The 22,063-nt window shown below is 36.9% G+C and overlaps 1 protein-coding gene across 3 annotated transcripts in view; it reads right to left on the bottom strand.

Annotated features, from left to right (window-relative positions):
• Window positions 1-22,063, bottom strand: part of SAMD8 (sterile alpha motif domain containing 8) — a 50,626-nt gene that overhangs the window by 17,968 nt on the left and 10,595 nt on the right. For all 3 annotated transcript variants that reach the window (XM_019745967.3, XM_019745968.3, XM_074339638.2), the window contains exon 2: window positions 3,985-4,577. In XM_019745967.3, the coding sequence (XP_019601526.1) occupies window positions 3,985-4,577 (593 nt within the window). The remainder of the gene's footprint in view (window positions 1-3,984; window positions 4,578-22,063) is intronic.

The raw sequence follows: 22,063 nt of genomic DNA, 5'->3' as shown, positions 1-22,063 counted from the left end.
CTTCTCTTTCCTCTAACATCATCCCCCTCCCTCAAAATCCGGTCATTCCTATCAGCAACGTAACAAATCAGCTGTAATATAGCCCAGCCACAAGAGAACGCTGGTAACTCCATATCCTTTTCTCCTCTCCCCAGCCTGCAGCTTCATTTCTCCGCTGCCCTTAAAGGAAAACTTGTAAGACTTGATTGTTTCCAATTTCTCTCTTCCCGTTCTCTTTCTCTCCCTTATCATTTCTTTGCTCATTTTTTTTTAATTTAAAAATTCTGATCATACCAAAAGAAAAGTTGAAAAGATAAACACTGCATTCTTCACCTAAAGCTATCAATTGTTTACAATAATTAACATTTTCCACATTTCTTTCATTTCACTTACTATAAGTATCTACATACACATACACATGTACTCTTTTGGAGGAGACTGAACCCCCGAAAAGTAAGTTGCAGACATTATAGCACACTTCCCCTAAATACTTTGACATGTATCTAAGAACAAGGATATCTTAGTCATAACCTGATACACTACTACATCCAGAAAAGAGTAACACTGCTTTAGTGTTACACTGCATCAGTTAATATGCAGTCCATATTTGAATTTTCCCAACTGTCCCCAAAATGTCTTTTATGGCAGTATTTTTTTCCTTGATAGAGGACCTAGTTAAAGTTCATGCATTGCTCTTGGTTATGTCTCTTCAATTTCCCTTACAATTCCTCCCTGCTTGGCTTTTGTCTGCCATGATATTGACATTTTTGGAGAGTCTAAATCAGCTATCTTGTAGAATGTACCATGCTCTGGATTTGTCTCATAATTTCCTTATGATTAGATTTAGGATATATTTGGCGGAGGCAAGAGTATTACGTAAGTGATTAGTGAATTGGATGTGATTAGATCACATCCAATGCTCCTAACGTCAGTTTATCTCACTGTGATAATACCTTTGATTATTTGGTTAAAATGACACATGTAAAGGTCATTGTACATGTGTCATTTACAATGACATATGCCATTGTAAAGGTACCTTATTCCCCCGTAATTAAGTATAATATGTGAGATAATACTTTCAGATCATGTGATTATCTTTCCCCTAATAGATTCTGCATCCACTTGCCTGAATCAATTATTACATTGGAGGTTGCAAAACAGTCAGGAATAGCCATCCACATTTCTTTGTTGGTATTATTCTTGAAGAACTTTTCCTCTCACCGCACTACTTTTTGCTTGTTTTGTTTGTTACTATGGCTTCATAGATTCTTTTTCTTACTCGACATAGTATAATCCATTGCCATCACTATTCTTTTTGATGTTCCAATTGTCCTAATTTGATCAGTGGGAGCACCTTCAAACCAGTTCCTATGTGTTTTTGACATGTTTCCATTGGTTTTGTGTGCTTCCTTGCTTTACAGCACAAGATCTGCTTCGGGCTCATTTCTCACTTTCCTTGCCCCAGACTTAAAATCAACCATTTCTCTATGGAGCCTTGGCCTGGGGTTCTTTTTGGTGGGGATTGGTATTTAAAACCATCATCTGGATGCTCATGGTGCTCATGCTACTGAGTTTTCCTTGCAAATCATTTCATATCACTTTGTAGAAATCTTCCTCATTCTTTTTTATGATTAAATAGTAATTAAACAGTACTGTATTGTATAGATGTACAGTAGTATATTCGACTAGTTTTCCATGGATAAGCATTTAGATAATTTCCAATATTTATAATTATTAGAAATAATGTCACAAATAACTTTGTGCATATGTTGTTTCATATTTGTGGAGATATACCTTTAGGTAAATTCCAGTACATCTCACATTCTCTCTTGAACCCATTACAATCAGGCTTTTGCCCTTATTGACTTTTGTCAAGGTCAGTGATGACCAACATGTTGCTAAATCCAATTGTCAATTATCCTCATCTTATTTGGACCTTCAGCAGCACTGACACAGCTAATTATTAGTTATTCCTACCTTCTTAAATTGTTTCTATAACTTAGCTTCCAAGATACCACTCTCTCTTTCTGCCCTGACAGTCACAGTCTTGTTTGCTGGTTTTGCCTTACTTCTCTGACCTCTAAATATTATAATGTTCTTGAAATCAATTTTCAATCTTCTTCTTTTCCCTTCTCACTCCCTAGGAGACCTTATCTAATATCATGGCTTTACCTATGCTGGTAAATGCAAAATCAGCCTAGAGTTCTCCGAATTCCAATTCATCTTCCCATTTCTTATTTGCTATCTGATTTGGTGTAAAAGATATCTCAAACTTGACACGCCTAAAACCAAACCCTTATTTTCTCTCCAAGTCAGCTCCTTCCACAGTCTTTCCATTTCTGTAAAGGGCAATGCCATCCATCCAGATGCTCAGGTCAAAAATCTTGGGATAATCCTTGACGTCTCTCTTTCACTTACACCTTACATACAAATTCATCAGCAAATCTTGGCTGCTCTCATTCTCTCTCTCTCTCTCTCTCTCTCTCTCTCTCTCTCTCTCTCTCTCTATATATATATATATATATATATATATATATATACACATACACACACACACACACATTCTTTCACACCATCTCTACCACTACTATCATCCAATCAACCTCCTTTTTGTCTAGATGAATTCAATAATTTCCCTGCTTTCCCACTTCCACCCCAAGGCTATTCTTAATATAACAGTGAGAGGGACCTTTTAAAATGGAAATTAGTTCACTCTACTCTTCTCCTAAATACTTCCCAATGGCTTCCCTTTTCACTCAAAATGAAAACCAAAGTCTTTACAACCATCCAGTCCCTACACAATCCGGGTTCCTGTCTCCTCTCAGACCTCATCTGCAACTGTTCTCCCCATCTCTCACTCGCCATTCCTTAAACATGTTAAGCATACGACCCGTTCTGGATTTCTGCACCCTACTGTTTCCTCTGCTAGAATGCTCTTTCCCAGATATCCACATGCTTTCTTCCTTACTTCCTTGGGGGCTTCATTTACAGTCGGGAAAACTGTATAGAAGAGAGAAGGACATATCCGGATCTAACAGCTTTCATTCAATTCTCCTTATTTTAGTACCACCCTTTCATCTGCAATGTCCAGAGCTTTGAGAAATCTGAAACATAGGTTGGGTTGGTTCTCAGTTTTCTCGATTACTGTTTCAGAATTAGGTTATTTCAGGTCTGCTAGTTGCCACTCAGCCATCTGCTTTCAAACTTCTAAAAATGTATGACTGTTTTCTCCTCTCTTATCTGCCCCATCCTGTGGGCTTACAAGTTAAAAGAAACAAACATTAAAAACCTCTTTAACTATGCTTTCAGTCGAGGTTTGAAAGTGTGATATGTATGTCATTCTGCCATCTTAATGTGGACATTTCAATCCATTTCATTTAAACAATCACAGACCATAAGGCACTTATAAAAGGGTAAAACCTTTTATAAAAATAAACAAGAAAGCACTATAAACTTTAAGAAGATTTTTAAAAATCACCAGTGTCAAAACAGTTTTGAGGTTTGTTCTAGTCTTATTTTTCATATACATATACTATATTCTTTATCATGCACTCGGTAGTTCATGAAAACAACAGAATGCTATTGATGAATCAGTTTGTACTATCTGTGATAAGTCCAAGTTATTTGGTGATACAGGAGACCTCCCCATATTTTTGGAGAAGTAGAATCCTGACATCATTAAAAAAAATAATAATAATGAAATTCCATTTATTACAAACAACATTCCGGGAAACCCCTTTAAAATCTGAAGTGCTCGGGGAGCTATAATATAGCTATAGAAAAATAAATTAAGCAGTGGTCTTTCCCACTCACCTAGGCTTAAGGTCTAATTTACTCTAAGAGAAAGAGCCAATTTCAAAGCATATCTTTCCATACCACCAGATAAAGCAAATGGAACGTATATATTAACCAAACCAACAACAATAAATAATTATCATAAACATATTCTTATCATTGCTGTTATAGCAATCTCCTACAAATTTGGCAACGAGAAACAAAACTTACCTGTCTAAGAATATATCCGGGAGTGGTGGATAGGTCTGCATGTCAGGCACTCGCTCGTGGACTATAACCATAATGAAAGATGTAAACCCAAAGACTATAAAAACATACACACAACTCAGTATGGTCTTCCAGTACTCTGGGTCCAACCTTCGAATAGAATGTTTGTTTTTCCCATTCATGTACTGGTACTGATCAGAATTCAAATCAGCGATGGGTCCATCACAGTCATGTGAAGGCTCCCCATTACAGAGCCACTCTGCGCTCTGAAGAGCACTGATGAAAGGGGTCATGGAACTCAGGGGACTATCACTGTTGTAGCCCATCTCTTCTAAAACATCAATGTGTATTTTCTGCAGTTTTCGGACCGAGAGCATTAACCTTTTAATGTCCCCTAAGACTTTGATTTCCAGAGGAGGAGACCGGAGATCATATTCAGTCAGCGTTAGCAATGTGATTCCATCAAGTCGATGCTTATTGCACAAAATGTCCACATATTCAAAGAAGCCTTCATCCTTCAGCCAAACAGCTACATGCTTCGTAGTCCAGCGGCGAATGCAGAGTTGATTAGGACCGGCCATTTCGTCTTCCACTGCCTGTTAAGGGAAAACAGGAAAACAAAACAAAAACTTCAGTGTGTCCTAACAACTCCTTTGAAGATCAGATACATCAACATACCAGAAACAGCAATTTGCTGATGCTGCCCTATTGGCTTCTACACAAGAATGAAAGAAACAAAAATTATTCAATAATGGGTGGTTTTCAATAGATTAACATTCTAATAATTTTATGCATATAACCCAAATAGCAGAAAGGCAAATGACCATTTTTACAAAACGTTATTTTACAAATGGCTTTTCCACACCACAGCAGCCATTAACTTAGTTAGATAAAGCCTACTGTTGAGAACAAGGGAGAAAAATCTCATTTTAATACTTTTCATAAAATGAGATATATAAAACGATTTGTTACATGTAAAAAATAAATTTTGGAAATCTTCGTGTTCATGGAGTATCTCCTCCTCCTCCAAAAAGGAAAAAAAAAAAAAACCACAAAGACAGATAGATAACAAATTTGAGGAAACCCCTTAGATTAAGTATATTTCTATGCACTATACAAATAACACTTTCGATAACAGATATAAAACCTTTAAGCTAGATATAAATATCTATAAATATCTTAATAGCTCAATTCTTTCTATACTTGGAATATTCCATTATAGAACTGAAAAAGGAATTTCCTTCTTAAACTATCATTGAGATTTTAGTGATAAAAAATTTAAAACAAAACTGTCATTTCAATGTACCATAAATTTGAGGACCCAAACTTTATATTGTAATTATAAAAGGCTAATAATGTACTGTTTCAAAAAGTACTAATAATTTTTACTACTTTGATCCCTCACAGCACTGTGTATGTTCTTTTTCCATTTTAAAACTTTCAGTAACTTGGGTCAATATCAGCTTTATAAACTTTCAGGAGACAAAGGCCTACATAGAAAAAACCTGTTTCCCTGGATAGATACCTAGGAGTGGAATTGCTGAGGGAGGTTATCACTTTGTGAGGGTATAAATGAAAAATGTCTATTACAGTGTTTCGTACACATGAAACTACAAAAAAAAAGTGGAGAAAAAAAAAAGGAAAAACCTACTTCCCTCTAGTACTTTCTCAATTACTAAAGCCTGTGGGTTTTCTGACACTTTCCAGCTCTCTCAAGACCGTGTTTCTTTCCTTCTGAGATGATTTAAAAATATATATATATTAGGCAAACTTTAAAGCTTTTTAAAAATAAAGAATATAACAAACACCCATGTGCTCACTACCCACCTTGAAAAAAAAAAAATCTAACAGTTCTGATACAATATTCTGTTTCTTAATCTAAATATTAATTGTACCGGTTTGTTCATTTTGTGAAAATTCATCAAGCTATTCATGAAGTGTGCTCAAAACATATGGTGAATGTTTAAATTAAAAAAAATTATTACAGTAAAAGACACACTGAATTGATTCAAAACATTTAACTTTCATGGTCATTTTGACGTTGGCGAAGAGCTCGAAGTTACAGGGCACCAGATCCAGGGAATAAGATGAGGACACAGCATAATGTTTCTGACAGAAATTGCTGCACCAGAAGTGATGTGTGACACAGAGCCTTTCAATCGTGATCAAAAAATATGGTGAATGCTGCTGCCAAGTGCCATCCAACGGAAAGGCAGGGATCTTCAATACGGGAAGCGGTGCATCGAACCTTAGTAACTGTGTGATAAGTTTCAACTTATTCGGTGCAGTCAGTTGGGTGTGAACTACAGTTGAGAGGTGTGTTTTAAAGTGTGCCATAAATCATCCTCCATCATGACAACACTTCATGTCACACATTGCTTCCGGTACGGCAATTTCTGTCAAATAAAAACATTACGGTGTGTTCTCATCCATTTATTCACCGGATCTGGCACCATGCGACTTCTGGCTCTTCCCCAAAGTCAAAATGATTCAGGACATAGAGGCAGCCACGACAGCACAATTAAACACAAAAGAGGACTTCCAGAACTGCTTCAGAAAGTGGCAAGAATGATGGGTAAGTGTGTTCGAAGTGAGGAGTATTTTGAGGGAGGTTAATGGTGATGGGTCTTTTACTGTAATAAATGTTTTTATTTAAACATTCACAGTATTGTTTGATCACACCTTGTACTTATGATCTACACTTTTCTCTACATATGTTAAACTTTATTTTAAAAGTGTGATTTCAAAAGCAAAACATCAATACAGTGAATGTCCTTCTCTGATAGCATCCCCTGCGTCTCCTCCCAGATGTAGTAATTCCTGATTTTAGTGTTTACCTTTCCCTTATAGTATGTACTTTGCCTATGAAAAACCTTCTATGCTTCCTTAGGCCGAGGAAAGTAAAAAGCTGCTACTGCTCTGCATTCTTCCCCTGTCCCCACAAACTCTTGCCGTGAAGATTTATAATCACTTGAAAAACGCACATGCTTAACTACATGAGTACCACTTACACCATTAAAAACATTCAGCAAATAAGAAATACGCTCATAAAATATTTATTTCTTAATTACTAAAAAGCAATCCTAGTTTTTGGAAGCCTTAAATCATATTTTGTTTCCAAACAGTTTTTAATATTATAAATACAAAATAGCTTTCAGTCTTAGAAAATTAACAGCACATCCTTCTATAAGTTATCTGTATGTTTTAAAAGGCTAATTCTTATATACTGTGGAGCCACAAAAACTTACTCAGGTCTTCTTTTTAGCTACAGCATATCATCACCATCCCAAATGCCAAAAAATTACGATTTATTCACTTTAACACATGCAATTTATACACACTGATATATATTACTGATTACATAAATATATATAAAATTCCGTTAAAATATGATTTTGCTATGTTTTAGTTCATATACATAGCCAAATGGTTTCATCCTATCTACCACATACATATCTTTCCCCCAAGGTATACTCTGAATAAATTACTTCACCCTTGAATAGCCAACAAGCACATGCTACAAACTCTGCAGTAGTTATGATGTAGCACATCCGAGAAGCTCATCTCATACAAAACATATCCTCTGTCACTTTATTTCTATTTTGCTACTTTTCTCCTTCCTTCAACAGCTTACCACCAGTGGGTTCCAAGTCACGCCCATCCTTATAGCATTATTCTTCAGTGCAGTTTCATATTGCGAACTGCTCAAAATGATCTTCTCTTTTTTTTGGTCTTATAGCACCAGTTCTTTACACCCTCAACCAGGCTAACAAACAGGCTTTGATGGTGGTGTTTTAGCTGCTAGAAATTATGAGTTATCATACAAGGAAGCCTCCTCCAAGTCTGTGAGCCTGCTGTGGCAATGCCCTAAAAACACGACGCATTCCACTGCTGTGCTTCATCAGGTCAGGGCATGTCCTCTAATTGTATGCTCCACACATGGTTAGGTGCCCATAATTAGCTAACGCTGGGAAAACCTGCATTAAGGAGGTATATTAAAAGATGATAGAAGGCTTTAGGGCCAATTTACTATTTATGTTATGCCATAGGAACTACAGTGAACAGGAGATTTTGAACAAAGAATATGACAGATATAGGTTTCATACAAATCTACAAAATGAAGAAATTAGGTGAATAAATGTTTAAGAACACTTTCAGCTTTAACCAATAATTAATATGAATCAATTATCAGTTAAAGGGATTTCTGCTTCTGACCAAGATGTAATAAGAGGGACCAGATTTACCCTCCCATCTCAAACAACCCAAAAACAGACAAAATACTTGTATATGGGGAGAAAAAAGAGTTTCAAGACACTGGGCATCAGACAATAAAGAAGATCCCTGAGACACAGGAAATAAGGTGAGCCCTACTGCCCCAGCTTACTGCTTTGAATGTTTCTTGGCCCTCAGTGGCACAGGATGGAAACTGGATGAGGACTGGCAGATTTGCTAAGCTGAGGAGACAGAGCTGAGAGTCTGAGGAGATCAAGGTGGCTAGTGTTCATGGGATAGAATCCTGGAGAGCAGAAAAATGTATAGGTAGCAAACTTGTCATGGACTAAATGTTTGTGTCCCCACCAGAAATTCGTATGTTGAAATCCTAACCTCCAGTGGGATGGTATTAGGAGGTGACTAAGTCATGAAGGCAGAACCCTCATGAATGGAATTAGTGCCCTTATAAGAGATAACCCAGAGAGTTCTCTCACCCCTTCTGCCCTGTGAAGACATAGTTAGAAGATGGCCATTTATGAACCAGGAAGTGGGCCTTCACTAGACATCGAATCTGCTGGCACTTTGATCTTGGACTTCTCAGCCTCCAGAACTGTGAGAAATAAATGCGTATTGTTTAAATGTGGTATTTTTGTTATAGTAGCCCAAATGGACTAAGATGGAACTCCAGAGATCTGCCTCCAGACGGTCTCCTTTGAATATGCAGCTCAATGCTGATTAGTGCACATATGTCAGGAAACCAAATAAGACTAAAAAAGAACCACCCAGAAAGATTAGAGAGAATAGTGCCCAGTATTCACACAAGGCCCATAAAAGTGCCTACCCCAAACAGCCAGACTGAAAAAAAACAACAACAAAAAACTCATGATTCACGGGGCATTGAGCAGAGTACACAGGAAGATCTTGCCATAGTAGTACGGCAACATTAACCCTCAAGCAGTAATTCTCAATGGGGGGAGGGGAAGGAATTTGCTCCCCCTCAAATATTTGGCAATTTCTGGAGACATTTTTGGTTGCCATAACTGGGGAGTCATCTAAAGAGTACAGAGGCTAGGAATGAAGTTAAACATTCTACAATGTACAGGGCAGCCCCTGACAACAAAGAATTATCTGACCCAAAATGTCATAGTGCTGATACTGAGAAACACTGTACTAGACTAACCATGTCTCTCCTTCGGCCCAGCAAATCTTAAAAGCAAGACCCAAAAGGACCAAATTGTCTGTAAGTAATTTAAACTACATCCCACAACAAAGCTCAAGAATATTAGTAGGAATACAAAAGTATTCAGCACCTAACAGGTAGTTTATAATGTCTGGCATCTAATCAGATAACCAGGCATGCAAAGAAGTATGAAATTTCACCTATATTGAGTACAAAATCAACCAGTTGAAATAGACCCAGAACTGACACAGATAACAGAATTAGCAGACAAGGAAATTAACACAATTATGAAAAGCATATTACATATGTTCAAAAAGTTAAATAGAGGCATGGACATATAAAAAAAGATCTAACTGAAGATTCTACAGACTCAATTACAATATATGTAATGAAAAACACACTGGATGGGATCTATACCTGATTAGACATTGTGGAAGATGAGAATAATGAGCTCGAAGACACAACAACAGAAACTGTTCAAAATGAAACACAGAAGAGAATTTTAAAATATGAAGATATTAGCCTTTAAAAGGAACCTTGAAGACATCGAGCTAAGTGAAATACGCCAGACACAAAAGGACAAATGTTGTATGATTCAGTTAGATGAGGTACCCAGAGTAGTCCAATTCATAGATACAGGAAGTAGAATGGTGATTTCCAGGGACTGGGGTAAGAAACAATGGGGAGTTCTTGTTTAATAGGTATGGAGTTTCCATTTGGGATGATGAAAAAGTTCTAAAACTGGATAGCGGTGATAGTTGCACAACAATGTGAATGTACTTAATGCCACTGAATTGCACACTTAAAAATGGTTAAAATGATAAGTTTGTTTTGTATATTTTGCCATAACAAAAAAAAAATGAAAAGAACATCAGTGAGAAGTGGGATGACTTCAAACAGCCTAAAAGAGGTATAATTGGAGTCCCCAAAGGATGAGGGAGAGGACAAGAAAGAAAAAAACTGAAGTAACATGACCAAAAATTTTTCCAAATTTGGTGAAAACCATAAACACACATATCCAAAAAGCTTAACAAACTCCAAACATAAGAAACACAAAGAAAACTACACCAAACCATATCATAATCAAATCACTCAAAACCAGTGACAATGAGAAAAACCTTAAAAGCAAAAAGAGAAAATATACACATTATGTACATAGAAACAAAAGATAAGAATGGTAGCAGATTTCTCACTGGGAACAATGCAATCTAGAAGACAGTGAAACAACCTCTTTAAAGTAATGAAAGAAAAAAAAAGTCATAGTTGCATTCATATGGTTGCATTTTCTATGCCTGGTGAATTACCTTTTAATAACAAAGGTAAAATAAATAATCTTTTAGACACATAAGAACTGAACAATTTCATCACCAGCAGACTGCACTACCAGAAATGTTAAAAGGAAATCCTTAAGGAAGAAAGAAAATGCAACCATATGAAAATGTGAATCTACCCAAAGCACTGAAGAACACTAGAAATTGTAGCTATATGAGTAAATACATAAGTAAAATATATGTCAATAATAGCATAAAACTTGGGAGAAATGGACTATTCAAATAACACTCTTTCAAAAAAGGAAGGAATATTTCTGAAGTCAATCCATGAAGCCAGTATTATCCTGATACCAAAACCAGACAAAGACATTATAAGAAAATAAAACTGTAGCCTGCTAGTCAAGAAGACAGATGCAAAAATTTTAAACAAATCAAATGAAATCCAACAATATTTTAAAAGGATAATACATCAAAACCAAGGCGTGTCTATCCCAGGAATGCAAAGTTGGTTTAACACTTAAATAATTCACCATAGTAACAAGTTAAAACTGGGAAACATGATCATCTCAAAACACACAAAAAAGTACTCAAGAAAACCCAATATTCATTCCTGATAAAAAATTCTCAGCAAACTAGAAATAGAGAGAAACTTCATCAACTCCATAAAGGGCATCTTTGAAAAACCTATAGCTAACATCATACTTAATGATGAAAGACTGAATGCTTTCCCCCTAAAATCAGGGACAAGGTAAGACTGCCCATTGTTACCATTTCTAGAAAACATTGGACATTCTGGCCAGTAGAATAAGGGAAGAAGAAATAAAAGGCATATAGATTAGAAAGGAAGAAGTAAAACTGTGTTTGCAGATAATATGATCACTGATACAGAATATTCAAAAGAATCTACGCAAAAAAAAAAAAAGCCCACTAGAAATAACAGTTTAGAAAGATTGATGGATATAAGATCAACATATAAAACTCAATCTTCTTTTTTCAGTTTTAGGTGTACACCACAGTCATTCAACATGTATATACCTAAAGAAGTGATCACCATGAAAAGTCCAGCAACCATCTGACACTGTACCACACTATCACAATATTATTGACTGTATTTCTTATGCTGTACATTACATCCCCAAGACTTTATACCTGGAAATTTGAATCTCTTATTCCCCTTCACCTGCCCCCCTTTTCTAATTTTTCATGACAGCTGACATTCAATATTGTTTTATATTAATTTCAGCTGTACAGCATAGCACTTAGAAATATAATTTAAGAAGTGACCCCCCTGAATAATCTAGTACCCACCTGGCACTGTATATACTTGTTACCATATTACTGACTATATTCCCTATGCTTTACTTTACATCCCCATGACTATTTTGTAACTATCAATTTGTACTTAACACGTTGCGCTCGGCGGGGTTTAAATCCCTCATACCCCTCTGTTCCAGCAGGTTTTTAAAAGAAACTACTTTAAAATGCACTCTTCTCTTTAAAGTGTAAATGCTTCTATGTCATGTATTATTTTTCTATGGAATTTTTTAGGATTTACTCACCTATGATGTTAGTAATCCCTCCTGGTGTGATACTGCAGAAAGCAGCTTCCTTTGTGCAGTGGGACACGGCAAAAATTGCATATGTACTAAGTTTCACTTCTCACTTTTTTTGATGCGCACACTTTACACACCCGTGTGTGATATTTTTTCTTTCCTCTTCCCACTATGGGCTCCAGATGAGTTGCCAAATCTCCCGAGAGCCTGGCCGGATTGTCTTCCTTGGGGGCCCGCTGCGTAGGCACTTTCACAGCTGGTTCCCTGTCGCCACTCGTCTCACCTCCCTGTCTTGGCCTCTCACTGCTCTCTGCCCAATCTTTTGAAATTCTCGTTATCTGTCCTTAACGCATGGCTCAAAAAAAACGAAGATTCTTGTGATCCGTACGCAATATGTTAATTCCTTCACCTTTTTCACCCTGCCCCCAACTGCCTTCCCATGTATCACCCCGATAAATCTAATACCCATCTGACACCATATATAATTACAATATTATTGACTATATTCCTTATGCTATACTCTACACATCCCCATGACTACTGTGTATCAACCAATTTGTACTTCTAAATCCCTTCCCCTTCTGCATTCACCCACCAACCCCCACCCCTCCTATGTGGCAACCATCAAAATGTTCTCTGTATCTATAATTTGTTTTATTTTGTTCTTTAGATTTCACTTATAAGCGAAATCATGACATTTGTCCTTCTCTGTCTGACTCACTACACTCAGCACAATCCCTTCCATTCATGCCCTAGATGGCAAGAACCTAATCCCTTCCATGGCTGAGCAACATTCCATTGTTTATATGTACCACCTACTCTTTATCCATTCATCCATCGACGGACACCCAAACTGCTGCAATGAACATACGGATGCACACGTCCCCGTGGGGTTTCTTTGGATAAATACCCAGAAGTGGGTTTATTGGGTCCTTCTTTATCTCTGTTTATAGCCTTTGTTTTAAAGTCTATTTTGTCTGGTGTAAGTATTGCTACCCCAGTTTTTCTGTTGTTGGAATTTTCATGAAATATCTTTCTCGATCCCTGTACATGTACTTTCAGTCTGTGTGTGTCTTTTGATCTGAAGTCTGTCTCTTGTGGGCAGCAAATGTAAGGGCCGTTTTCTTGTCCATTCAGCAATCCTATTTTTTCATTGGAGCATTTAATCCACTTACATTGAAAGCAATTGTTGGTAGATATGTAGTTATTGCCATTTTATTATTCATTTTTTGACTTGTTTTGCCCCCTGTCTTAAAGAAGTCACTAACATTTCTTGTAATACTGGTTTGGTGATGATGAACTCCTTGAGCTTTTTCTTGTCTTGGAAGCCCTTTATCTGTCTTTAGATTCTAAACGATAGCTTTGCTGGGTAATCTTGACTGTAGATCCTTGATTTTCATCACTGAATATTTACTGCCAATCCCTTCTGGCTTGCAAAGTTTCTGTTGAGAAATCAGCTGACAAGTCTTTTAAGAGCTCCCTTGTAGGTAACTAACTGCTTTTCTCTTGCTGCTTTTAAGATTCTTTTAATTTTAATCTTTGGCATTTTAATTATGATGTGTCTTGGTGTGGGCCTCTTTAGGTTGATCCTGTTTGGGACTCTGCACTTCCTGGGCTTGTATGTCTATTTCCTTCACCAGGTTAGGGAAGTTTTCCGCACTTTTCTTTTAATAGTTTTTTAGTTCCTTGCTCTCTCTCTTCTTCTTCTGGTACTCCTGTGATGCACATTTTGGTACGTTTAATGTCCCATATGTCCCAAAAACTATCCTCCTTTTTTTGGATTCTTTCTTCTTTTTGCTGTTCTGTTTGGGTGTTTTCTGCTACTTTATCTTCTAAATTGTTGATTCAGTCCTCTGCTTCATCTAATCTACTGTTGATTCCCTCTAATGTATTCACTTATTGTATTCTTTATTTCTGACTTGTTCTTTTTTTGTTTTCTGTCTCCATTTTTATGTTTCCTATTTCTTTTTTGAAGTTCTCCCTGAGATCATTGAGCATCCTTATAACCAGTGTTTTGCACTGTGCATCTGGTAGATTGCTTGTCTCCATTTTGTTTATTCTTTTTCTGGAACTTTGTTCTGTTATTTTATTTGGGACCTAGCACAAGCCACAAAGCCATATGCTGACGGCCACCGCCCACACTGTGCTTGGAGGTGCCTTGAAAGGCCAAGCCACAGACAGAGGTCAACTGTCGCTAGTGCCATCTTAGGGCTGCTCAGCCAGAGGTATGGGACACACCGAAGCCAGATGCTGCTTGTTTGGGTTTTGTGAACCTTTGAGAGATTTTAGAAAACTCTGCAATATGAGCCAAGGCAGGTTGCTTGCATAGAAAAGCCACTGGAAGTGACTTGGGTGGGCCCACAAGTTGAGTGGGGCGGGGGCCTCAGAATCTCCAGGGTGGGGTGAATGAACAGTGTTAGCCATGTTGGTGGAGACTCAGATATAGCAGCCACCTGCATCTGCCAGTGGAACAGAGAATCCAGAAATGGACCTGCATATATATGGATATCTCATTTTCTACAAATGTGCAAAGGCAATTCAGTTGACAAAATACTGGAACAAATATCCATATATAAAAAGCATCAATCCATCCTTTTACCACACATAAAAATTAACCCAAAATAGATCACAGACCTAATGTAAAACCTGAAAATAGAACACTTCTGGAAGAAAATATAGGAGACAATCTTTCTGACCTTAGGTTAGGTAAAGATTTCTTACATAACACCGAAAGCAAAATCCATTAAAAAACAAATTGATAGACTGGGCTTCACTTGTCTATATAGGGGACTGAAGGACTTTTATGGTTTTTAGTCTGCAAATTTCTGCATTGTTTATGTCTTTCAATGTATTTCTATAATAAAAAAAGGAAAATACATAGAAGCAATACATATTCATTGAAGAACATTTAAAATATAATTTTAAAATTACCCCCAGAGAACTATTGCTTGTAATTTGTTATTATCTCACACAAAGAATTCTCTGTAAAGAGAAATCATACCATAAATAATTCCTTTAACTTAACATTACTGTATGAGTCCTGTCTAATGTTATTAAATTATCCTTTGAAAAGGACATTCCATTGTATGGCTCTACAATAATAAAATTTGTCCATCTCCCCACTGTTGGCAATTGTTCACAATTTTATTACTATTACAATTCAGTGTTTTGGACTGTACATCTGGTAGATTGCTTGTCTCCATTTTGTTTCTTCTTTTTCTGGAGCTTTGCTCTGTTCTTTTATTTGGGACCTGGCATAAGCCACAAAGCCATATGCTGATGGCCACCGCCCACACTGTGCTTGGAGGTGCCTTGAGAGGCCAAGTGCCTTAGGTTAGATTTCTAGAAGTGAAAAACTGTAACAAAGAATCTGAGGTGTTCTTTAGACAACTAACTCCCGGGTACGTCATTAAAGTTTGATCCACATTAAAAAGCACTGCATGCAAAGCTTGGTACTTGTTCAAAATGTTAATTGATAGGTATAACATTTCAATTTGAGATAAAAATTGTAAAAGTTTATTCTGAAATATGAGCAATTAAGAAATTACTTAATTATCAAAGGTCAATACTGTATTACCAAGGCACTGAGAGAACAGTGCACTCATGCAGAATCTTACTATTAATAGGCATTAGTCAAACAGTTCCAAGTAATAAATAACAGATAAACAAAACAGCTGATTGTTCTGTACAAAGTAGAACAAAAGATACCTTATCTTTTGGGTGGACCATGGTTAGAAATTTTTGAAAACGGTTCAAAAATATGCAATTTTTAGCACATTGACTCTTTTATATATTAGTGAATTTCTCTTCTTTCCAAATTTAGTTCATACTAGAGATTTCAGCAGCCTGAGAGCAAGAGCTCAGTTGATTTCCTTGATGTTCTTATCTCCATACTTAATAAACTGAAAAAACTTATAATAAACATAAGAACTTTAAATCTGGTATTCCTAAACATTAGTATTGCTATTCTTTAATCAATGAACCTTTCGTGTATCCCATTCGAGTGACCTGAATCGCTTCACTGTAATATAAATAACTCAGTTGTGCTCTACCTCATTAAAACTGCAAAGATTGTATGTTAGGTTTAACAAACTGAGCACAATCAGCCAAGAACTGCAAAAGGAGATGATTACAAACAAACTGTTCCCTTATTCTGCCCTGTTGAAACTATTTGTTTGTCCCACCCTACCTCTGTGACCGACCAGCTGCAGGACAACTGGCCACTACTGGACATGATGACTCGATTAAAAGGAACATCACCTGTGACTGTTATAAATCACCACTGACTCAGAGTCTGTGACAAACATGATGAAATGGCACTCAGCATCCTTTCTAATCTCCCTCTAATTGTTTTCTGCTACTACAGATGTTGAAAGCTAAAAATTACTCCCCAGGGTCACTTGCAAAGTAGGGTTCTAAATGTGAGTGAGGTTCAGCCAACTAGATTTTCTGACATGAGATGACGAAAGCAGAAAGTGAAGTTGGGCCATTTTACTGAACCTTCGACTATCCACAAGAACGACTGTGAAAATGCTGGTTGGTTGGGTGTGTGTGCATGTAATTCTCCAATTTTAAGTCACTAACTTTCTAAGTGTCAAGAAACAGTTGCAGTTGTGGAGAAGTAGTACTGGCTTCCTAATACCTGTATCACAGACATGATGGTATGTTCTTTGTGTGTGCTTGTGTGTCTCTGTGTTCAATTATACATAACAAAATTTACTATTTTAACCATTTTTAAGTGTACAGTTCAGTGACATTAAATACATTCACACTGTTTGCAACCATCACCACCATCCACTACCAGAACTTTTTCATCATCTCAAATGGAAACTCCATAGTCATTAAACAGTAATTCCCCATTGCTCCCTCCCTCCAGCCCCTGGCAACCACTATTCTACTTTGTCTTTATGAATTTGATTATTCAATACCTCATGTAAGTACAATCACACGGTATTTGTCCTGTGTGTCTGGCATATTTCCCTTAGCATAATGTCTTCAAGGTTTATCCATGTTATATAACATGTGTCACAATTTTCTCTTTTTTAAGGCTGAATAATATTACATTGTGTGTGTGTGTATAATATTTTGTTTACCTATTCATTCAACGGGCATTTGGGTTGTTTCCACCTTTTGGCTATTGTGAATAATGCTGCTATAAACGTGGGTGTACAAATATCTGCTCTCATGTCCTGATTTCACTACTTTTGGGTGTAAGTGGAATTGCTGGGTCAGGTGATAATTCTGTTTAATTTTTTCAGAAATCGTCATACCATTTTTCAAAGCAGCTGCACCATTTTACATTCCCATCAGCAATGCACAAGTGTTCTAATTTTTCCACATCCTTGCCCTGTTATTTCATTTTTCTTGTTGTGTTTTAATAATAGTCATCCTAATTGGTGTGAAGTGGTATTTCATTGTGGTTTTGATTTGATTTCCATAATTATTAGTGACGTCGCACATCTTTTCATGGGCTTATCGGACATTGGTCTATCTTGTTTAAAGGACTATCTATTCAAGTCGTTTGCCCAGTTTTGAATTGGGTTATTGGTTTTGTGTTGTTGAGAGGATGTGTTCTCAAACGAATAGTTTCATGCTGGCCTTCTAATACCCTACCTAATGCCTTTGCTGACTGTGACAAAGGTGGTACTCCTGTCACCAGTTCAGCTCTTGTTCTACAAGTCATTCCTGGCAGCCCAGCCCAGAGCCTACAGTAGTCTGTCTCTTGTAACTGAGCCCTGACTAGATATATCAGCATAGGCCCTTCAAGCTGTCATCTTTCAAAGTCAGTGCAGTACCCAAAGTAAACACTTCAGGCTCTCCCATAAATCCACGTTCTGGTTCAATTCTAGGTGAGGCAAAGTAACTTCATGTTGCTTCCATTAATTTCCTGGAAAATGAATTAAGCATATTATGATTTTTATCCTCTGTTCTAATAAACAGATATGCTCTTGCTTTATCTTTGGAATGAATGACATGTTTTATTTCAATAAGCCGTACAACTATCTTTTTCTCAACCAAGCATATTGTTAGTGGAAAAAGACTTGAATAGTAAAACGTCCCATTAATAATTTAAACAAAACAAAAGCTCTGATCTGGCTATTTCACCTATTAAGTAGGCTGCTCGACAGTATCAAGTATAAGAAAGAAGACAAATACCACACTACAAATAAAAGAAATGGGGGGGGGGGAGGGAAAATAAGACTGTATCTTTTTTTTTTTTTAAAGTATCTAGCACCAAGGGCAGCAAGAGAGCTTAGGGGGTTTTTGTTAGGCTATTTTTGTTTTATTTTTAGAGAAGAACGTAGGGATTACTAAGAAGATTACGAAGGTCTATATGATTAGCACATAATAGGTCCTCAATAAGCATTATTAAATGAATGTGCAAGAATGAAGTAGCAACCAAAATAATTTAATAATTCAGTTCCCTAATGCCCTTCCAAACAGGATCATTAAAAACAAAACAAAACAAAATCCCTGCCTTTAGACTTGTTATTTCATTTTTAGAAGTATACTCTTAAAAAGATTTTATTATAAGTTTCCCTTTATTTATGCATATTTCTTATTACAAAATTTTATTACAAACTCTTGAGGGCTTCAGACAGTATTATATCAACAAATTCACAATGTCTAATTGCCAAGAGCTAACCCCTGATCACTAATTTGGTAAGTGCTTCAGAAATCAGGACCTGGTATTCAGGTCCAAAGGTTCAAAACTTGACTTTGTCAGTACACCAGGGTTGATCAAACCAAGAGAGACAAAGGGCAAACTCACAAGGAACCGATGGATAAACTAGAATGCCAATACTGGAAAGAATGCTCCAAACACCTTGTCTCAGGCACACCCCTTTACAGTTGTGAAGTATCTAGGATGCTGATATAATAATCAGAACGCTACTTCTAGAGTAAATAATCAGAGCAAAGAAAAGCAGAGGATCTTAAGCAAAATTTAATCCAGACTCTTACGAGACCTAATGTAACGTCTGTGACGCACAGAGAGTACCTGTCTAGAAAAGGTTGTTCACATCTTCTCCTCCTCTGCCTTCTCCACCCAACATTTGCTTTCCACACATACCCACATTGCCGAACTATTTAATATGCAGACATTATGATATTCACCATAAATTAACTTCAGCATGCACCTTCCAATAATAATTTCCTGTATCAGTATAATACTTATTACCACACCCAAGAAAATTAGCCACAATATCACTGTAATTGTCCCAAAAGTGTATTTTATATCTGTTTTTCCCCCCTCAATCAGGATTCAATTTAGGTTCACCCATTGCATTTGGTCATCACTTCTCTTTAGTCTCTTTTAGTCTAGAATAGTGCCCCATCTTTGGGAGGAAGGAGGAAGAAGAGCTGAGTTCACAACAGTTCTTCTGTAGGTTGACCTACATTCTGAATCTGCCTAGTTGGATACTAATTTTCTCCACTCTTAACCACTACACTATGACATCTGGTTAAGACCACAGCTAAAATTAAAACAGATCTCCAATAGTAAGGATTCATGCAAATATTCCAATGACACTGGGGGTGTTTCTTAAAACATTAATGGTGTTATTTAAAACTTTACTACTCTATATCTAAGGCTGTATAAATAAACCATTTTCTATTATCCCTAAGACCTTCCTTTTACTATATAGATGACAAATTCAAATCTGAAGATGTCAATGAGTAGATAATCATTTTAACTTTAAAGAAGTTCAAGAGAATAAAACAAGTATCTTCAGAATAAGAAAAGCATACTAGAAACAAAATTCAGATGATATTTAAGTGATTTGCAACACAGAAAAGGATTACAGAGGAAAGTGGGGCTTTTTTATTACAAAAGTGTCAACTGTTGCTAAAAGACCCTTTTGCAGATAGAAGTAATACATTGTCCTCAATGTGTGTCTGGAAATCTGTGCTAACTATTTAGGTGCCAAAACCAAGTAAACGCACATGTCAATAATGCAATACAAACAGCTAGATAAAAACCAAATCTTCCCTCCTCCGGCTTGCAGCTCTTCACTTCCCTCACACTTTGTAACCACCACAGGTCCCCAGCAGTATCCCTGTACACACTCAACATCAAGTCCTCTGCTTCCCCCAACTCAACCACAAACCCATCTGGGAGATAATCCTTTGCTTTTCTTTATACTTTTACTACCTAAGCATGTATCCATAATATAAGTTTTGCCTGTTTTTGTATTTTATATGAATGGAAACATACTGTATGTATTCTTGAAGTCTTATACAAAAGTAGATTTCAGAATTCACCTGTTATTTAAAAAAAAAAAAGTCTGAACCAGATCAATCTTGGAAAAAAATCTGAGGACTGTTAAATTGATAAAAACAGACTTAAGGTTAAAACTGATGTTAGGAAATGTAAAATAGTCACTTTGGTTTTGTTCATGAAGATAAAATAAGGGTGTTATCAGGTAGGAAGAATTAACTGCACTAAATAGGAAAGTATATTCAACCAGAATTAACAAGTTTGTCATATCCTTCAAAGGAAGAGGACAAGAGTACATATTGTTCCTTGGTGTGAACTAGTTAATCCTGTCTGAACTAAAAAGCTCCAGAAAGACTTGTTCAACTTTTGTATGAGAAGCATAACAAGGTGACAAGGATTATCAGCGATCCAATCAATACCTCCTGCTGTAGCAATACAGGGGACAGAACGCACAAGTATAAGATACCTGATGGCTGCGGGGTGCTGCTCCTTAAAAAGAATATATACCCTAACTCACACACTCCTTAAATTCTGAACTGTGTTTAGAACATTTTCAGGAAGTAACGACAGGTAATAATTAGATGAGCTAATACATAAGGCATAATACATAATACATAAGGCAGTTACAAAGTGCCAGGAACTGTTCTAAGTGTTTTACTTATATGCTCAAATTACCCTTACAACAACCATATAAAGTAGGTACTATTATCTTCCTCACTTTACAGGTGAGATAACCGAATACATGAGTTAAGCAACTTGCCCAAGATGAACTTGTAGTAGCAATTAGTACAGACAAGTCTTCAACCTAGGCAATCTCATTTCAAAGTCCATGTTCTTCCTCACTACACTACAACACCTCATGAGCTGAGGGCTCTTGTACTTCTAAAGGGGATGATTTTCATAAATATTAAATATTTTCTAGTATTCAGCAAAGAAATTTATCAAAGGTCTTCAATTACATTAGATAAAAATTACATCAATGAGACTTGCCTATTAATGAAGGCTTTTTGAATCACAAGTTTGCACTGTTCAGTCTTAAACATTTACTGAGTGCTATACAGATGTCAGATACTAAGGCATTCCCCAGTGACACAGTTCTAAGATGCCCTCATTTGTTACATTTACTCACCTATTAAATATTCATTGTGCACATAATATGTGAAGGATATTTACTTAGATGAATCTGAAACAGGTCCTACCCTCAATGATTTTACAGTCTGGAAAGGAATATTAAAGAGAGTCATTAAAAAAGAAGGTAAAGGCCGGCCTGGTGGCTCAGGCAATTGGACCTCCGAGTTCCTAACTCCGAAGGCTGCTGGTTCGATTCCCACATGGGCCAGTGGGCTCTCAACCACAAGGTTGCCAGTTCGATTCCTTGACTCCCACAGGGATGGTGGGCAGCGCCCCCTGCAACTAAAATTGAACACGGCACCTTGAGCTGAGCTGCCGCTGAGCTCCCAGATGGCTCAGTTGATGGGAGCGCATCCTCTCAACCAGAAGGTTGCCGGTTCGACTCCCGCAAGGAATGGTGGGCTGGGCCCCCTGCAACCAGCAAAGAGAACTGTACCTGGAGCTGAGCTGCACCCTCCACAACTAAGATTGAAAGGACAACAACTTGACTTGGAAAACAGTCCTGGAAGTACACACT

This window comes from Rhinolophus sinicus, chromosome 15 (assembly GCF_057876585.1).
Source record: "Rhinolophus sinicus isolate RSI-liver-muscle chromosome 15, RSI-T2T, whole genome shotgun sequence".
NCBI classification, from domain to species: domain Eukaryota; kingdom Metazoa; phylum Chordata; class Mammalia; order Chiroptera; family Rhinolophidae; genus Rhinolophus; species Rhinolophus sinicus.
The sequence above is the reverse complement of the archived record's forward strand: the minus strand, read 5'-3'. Positions and strand labels throughout refer to the sequence as shown.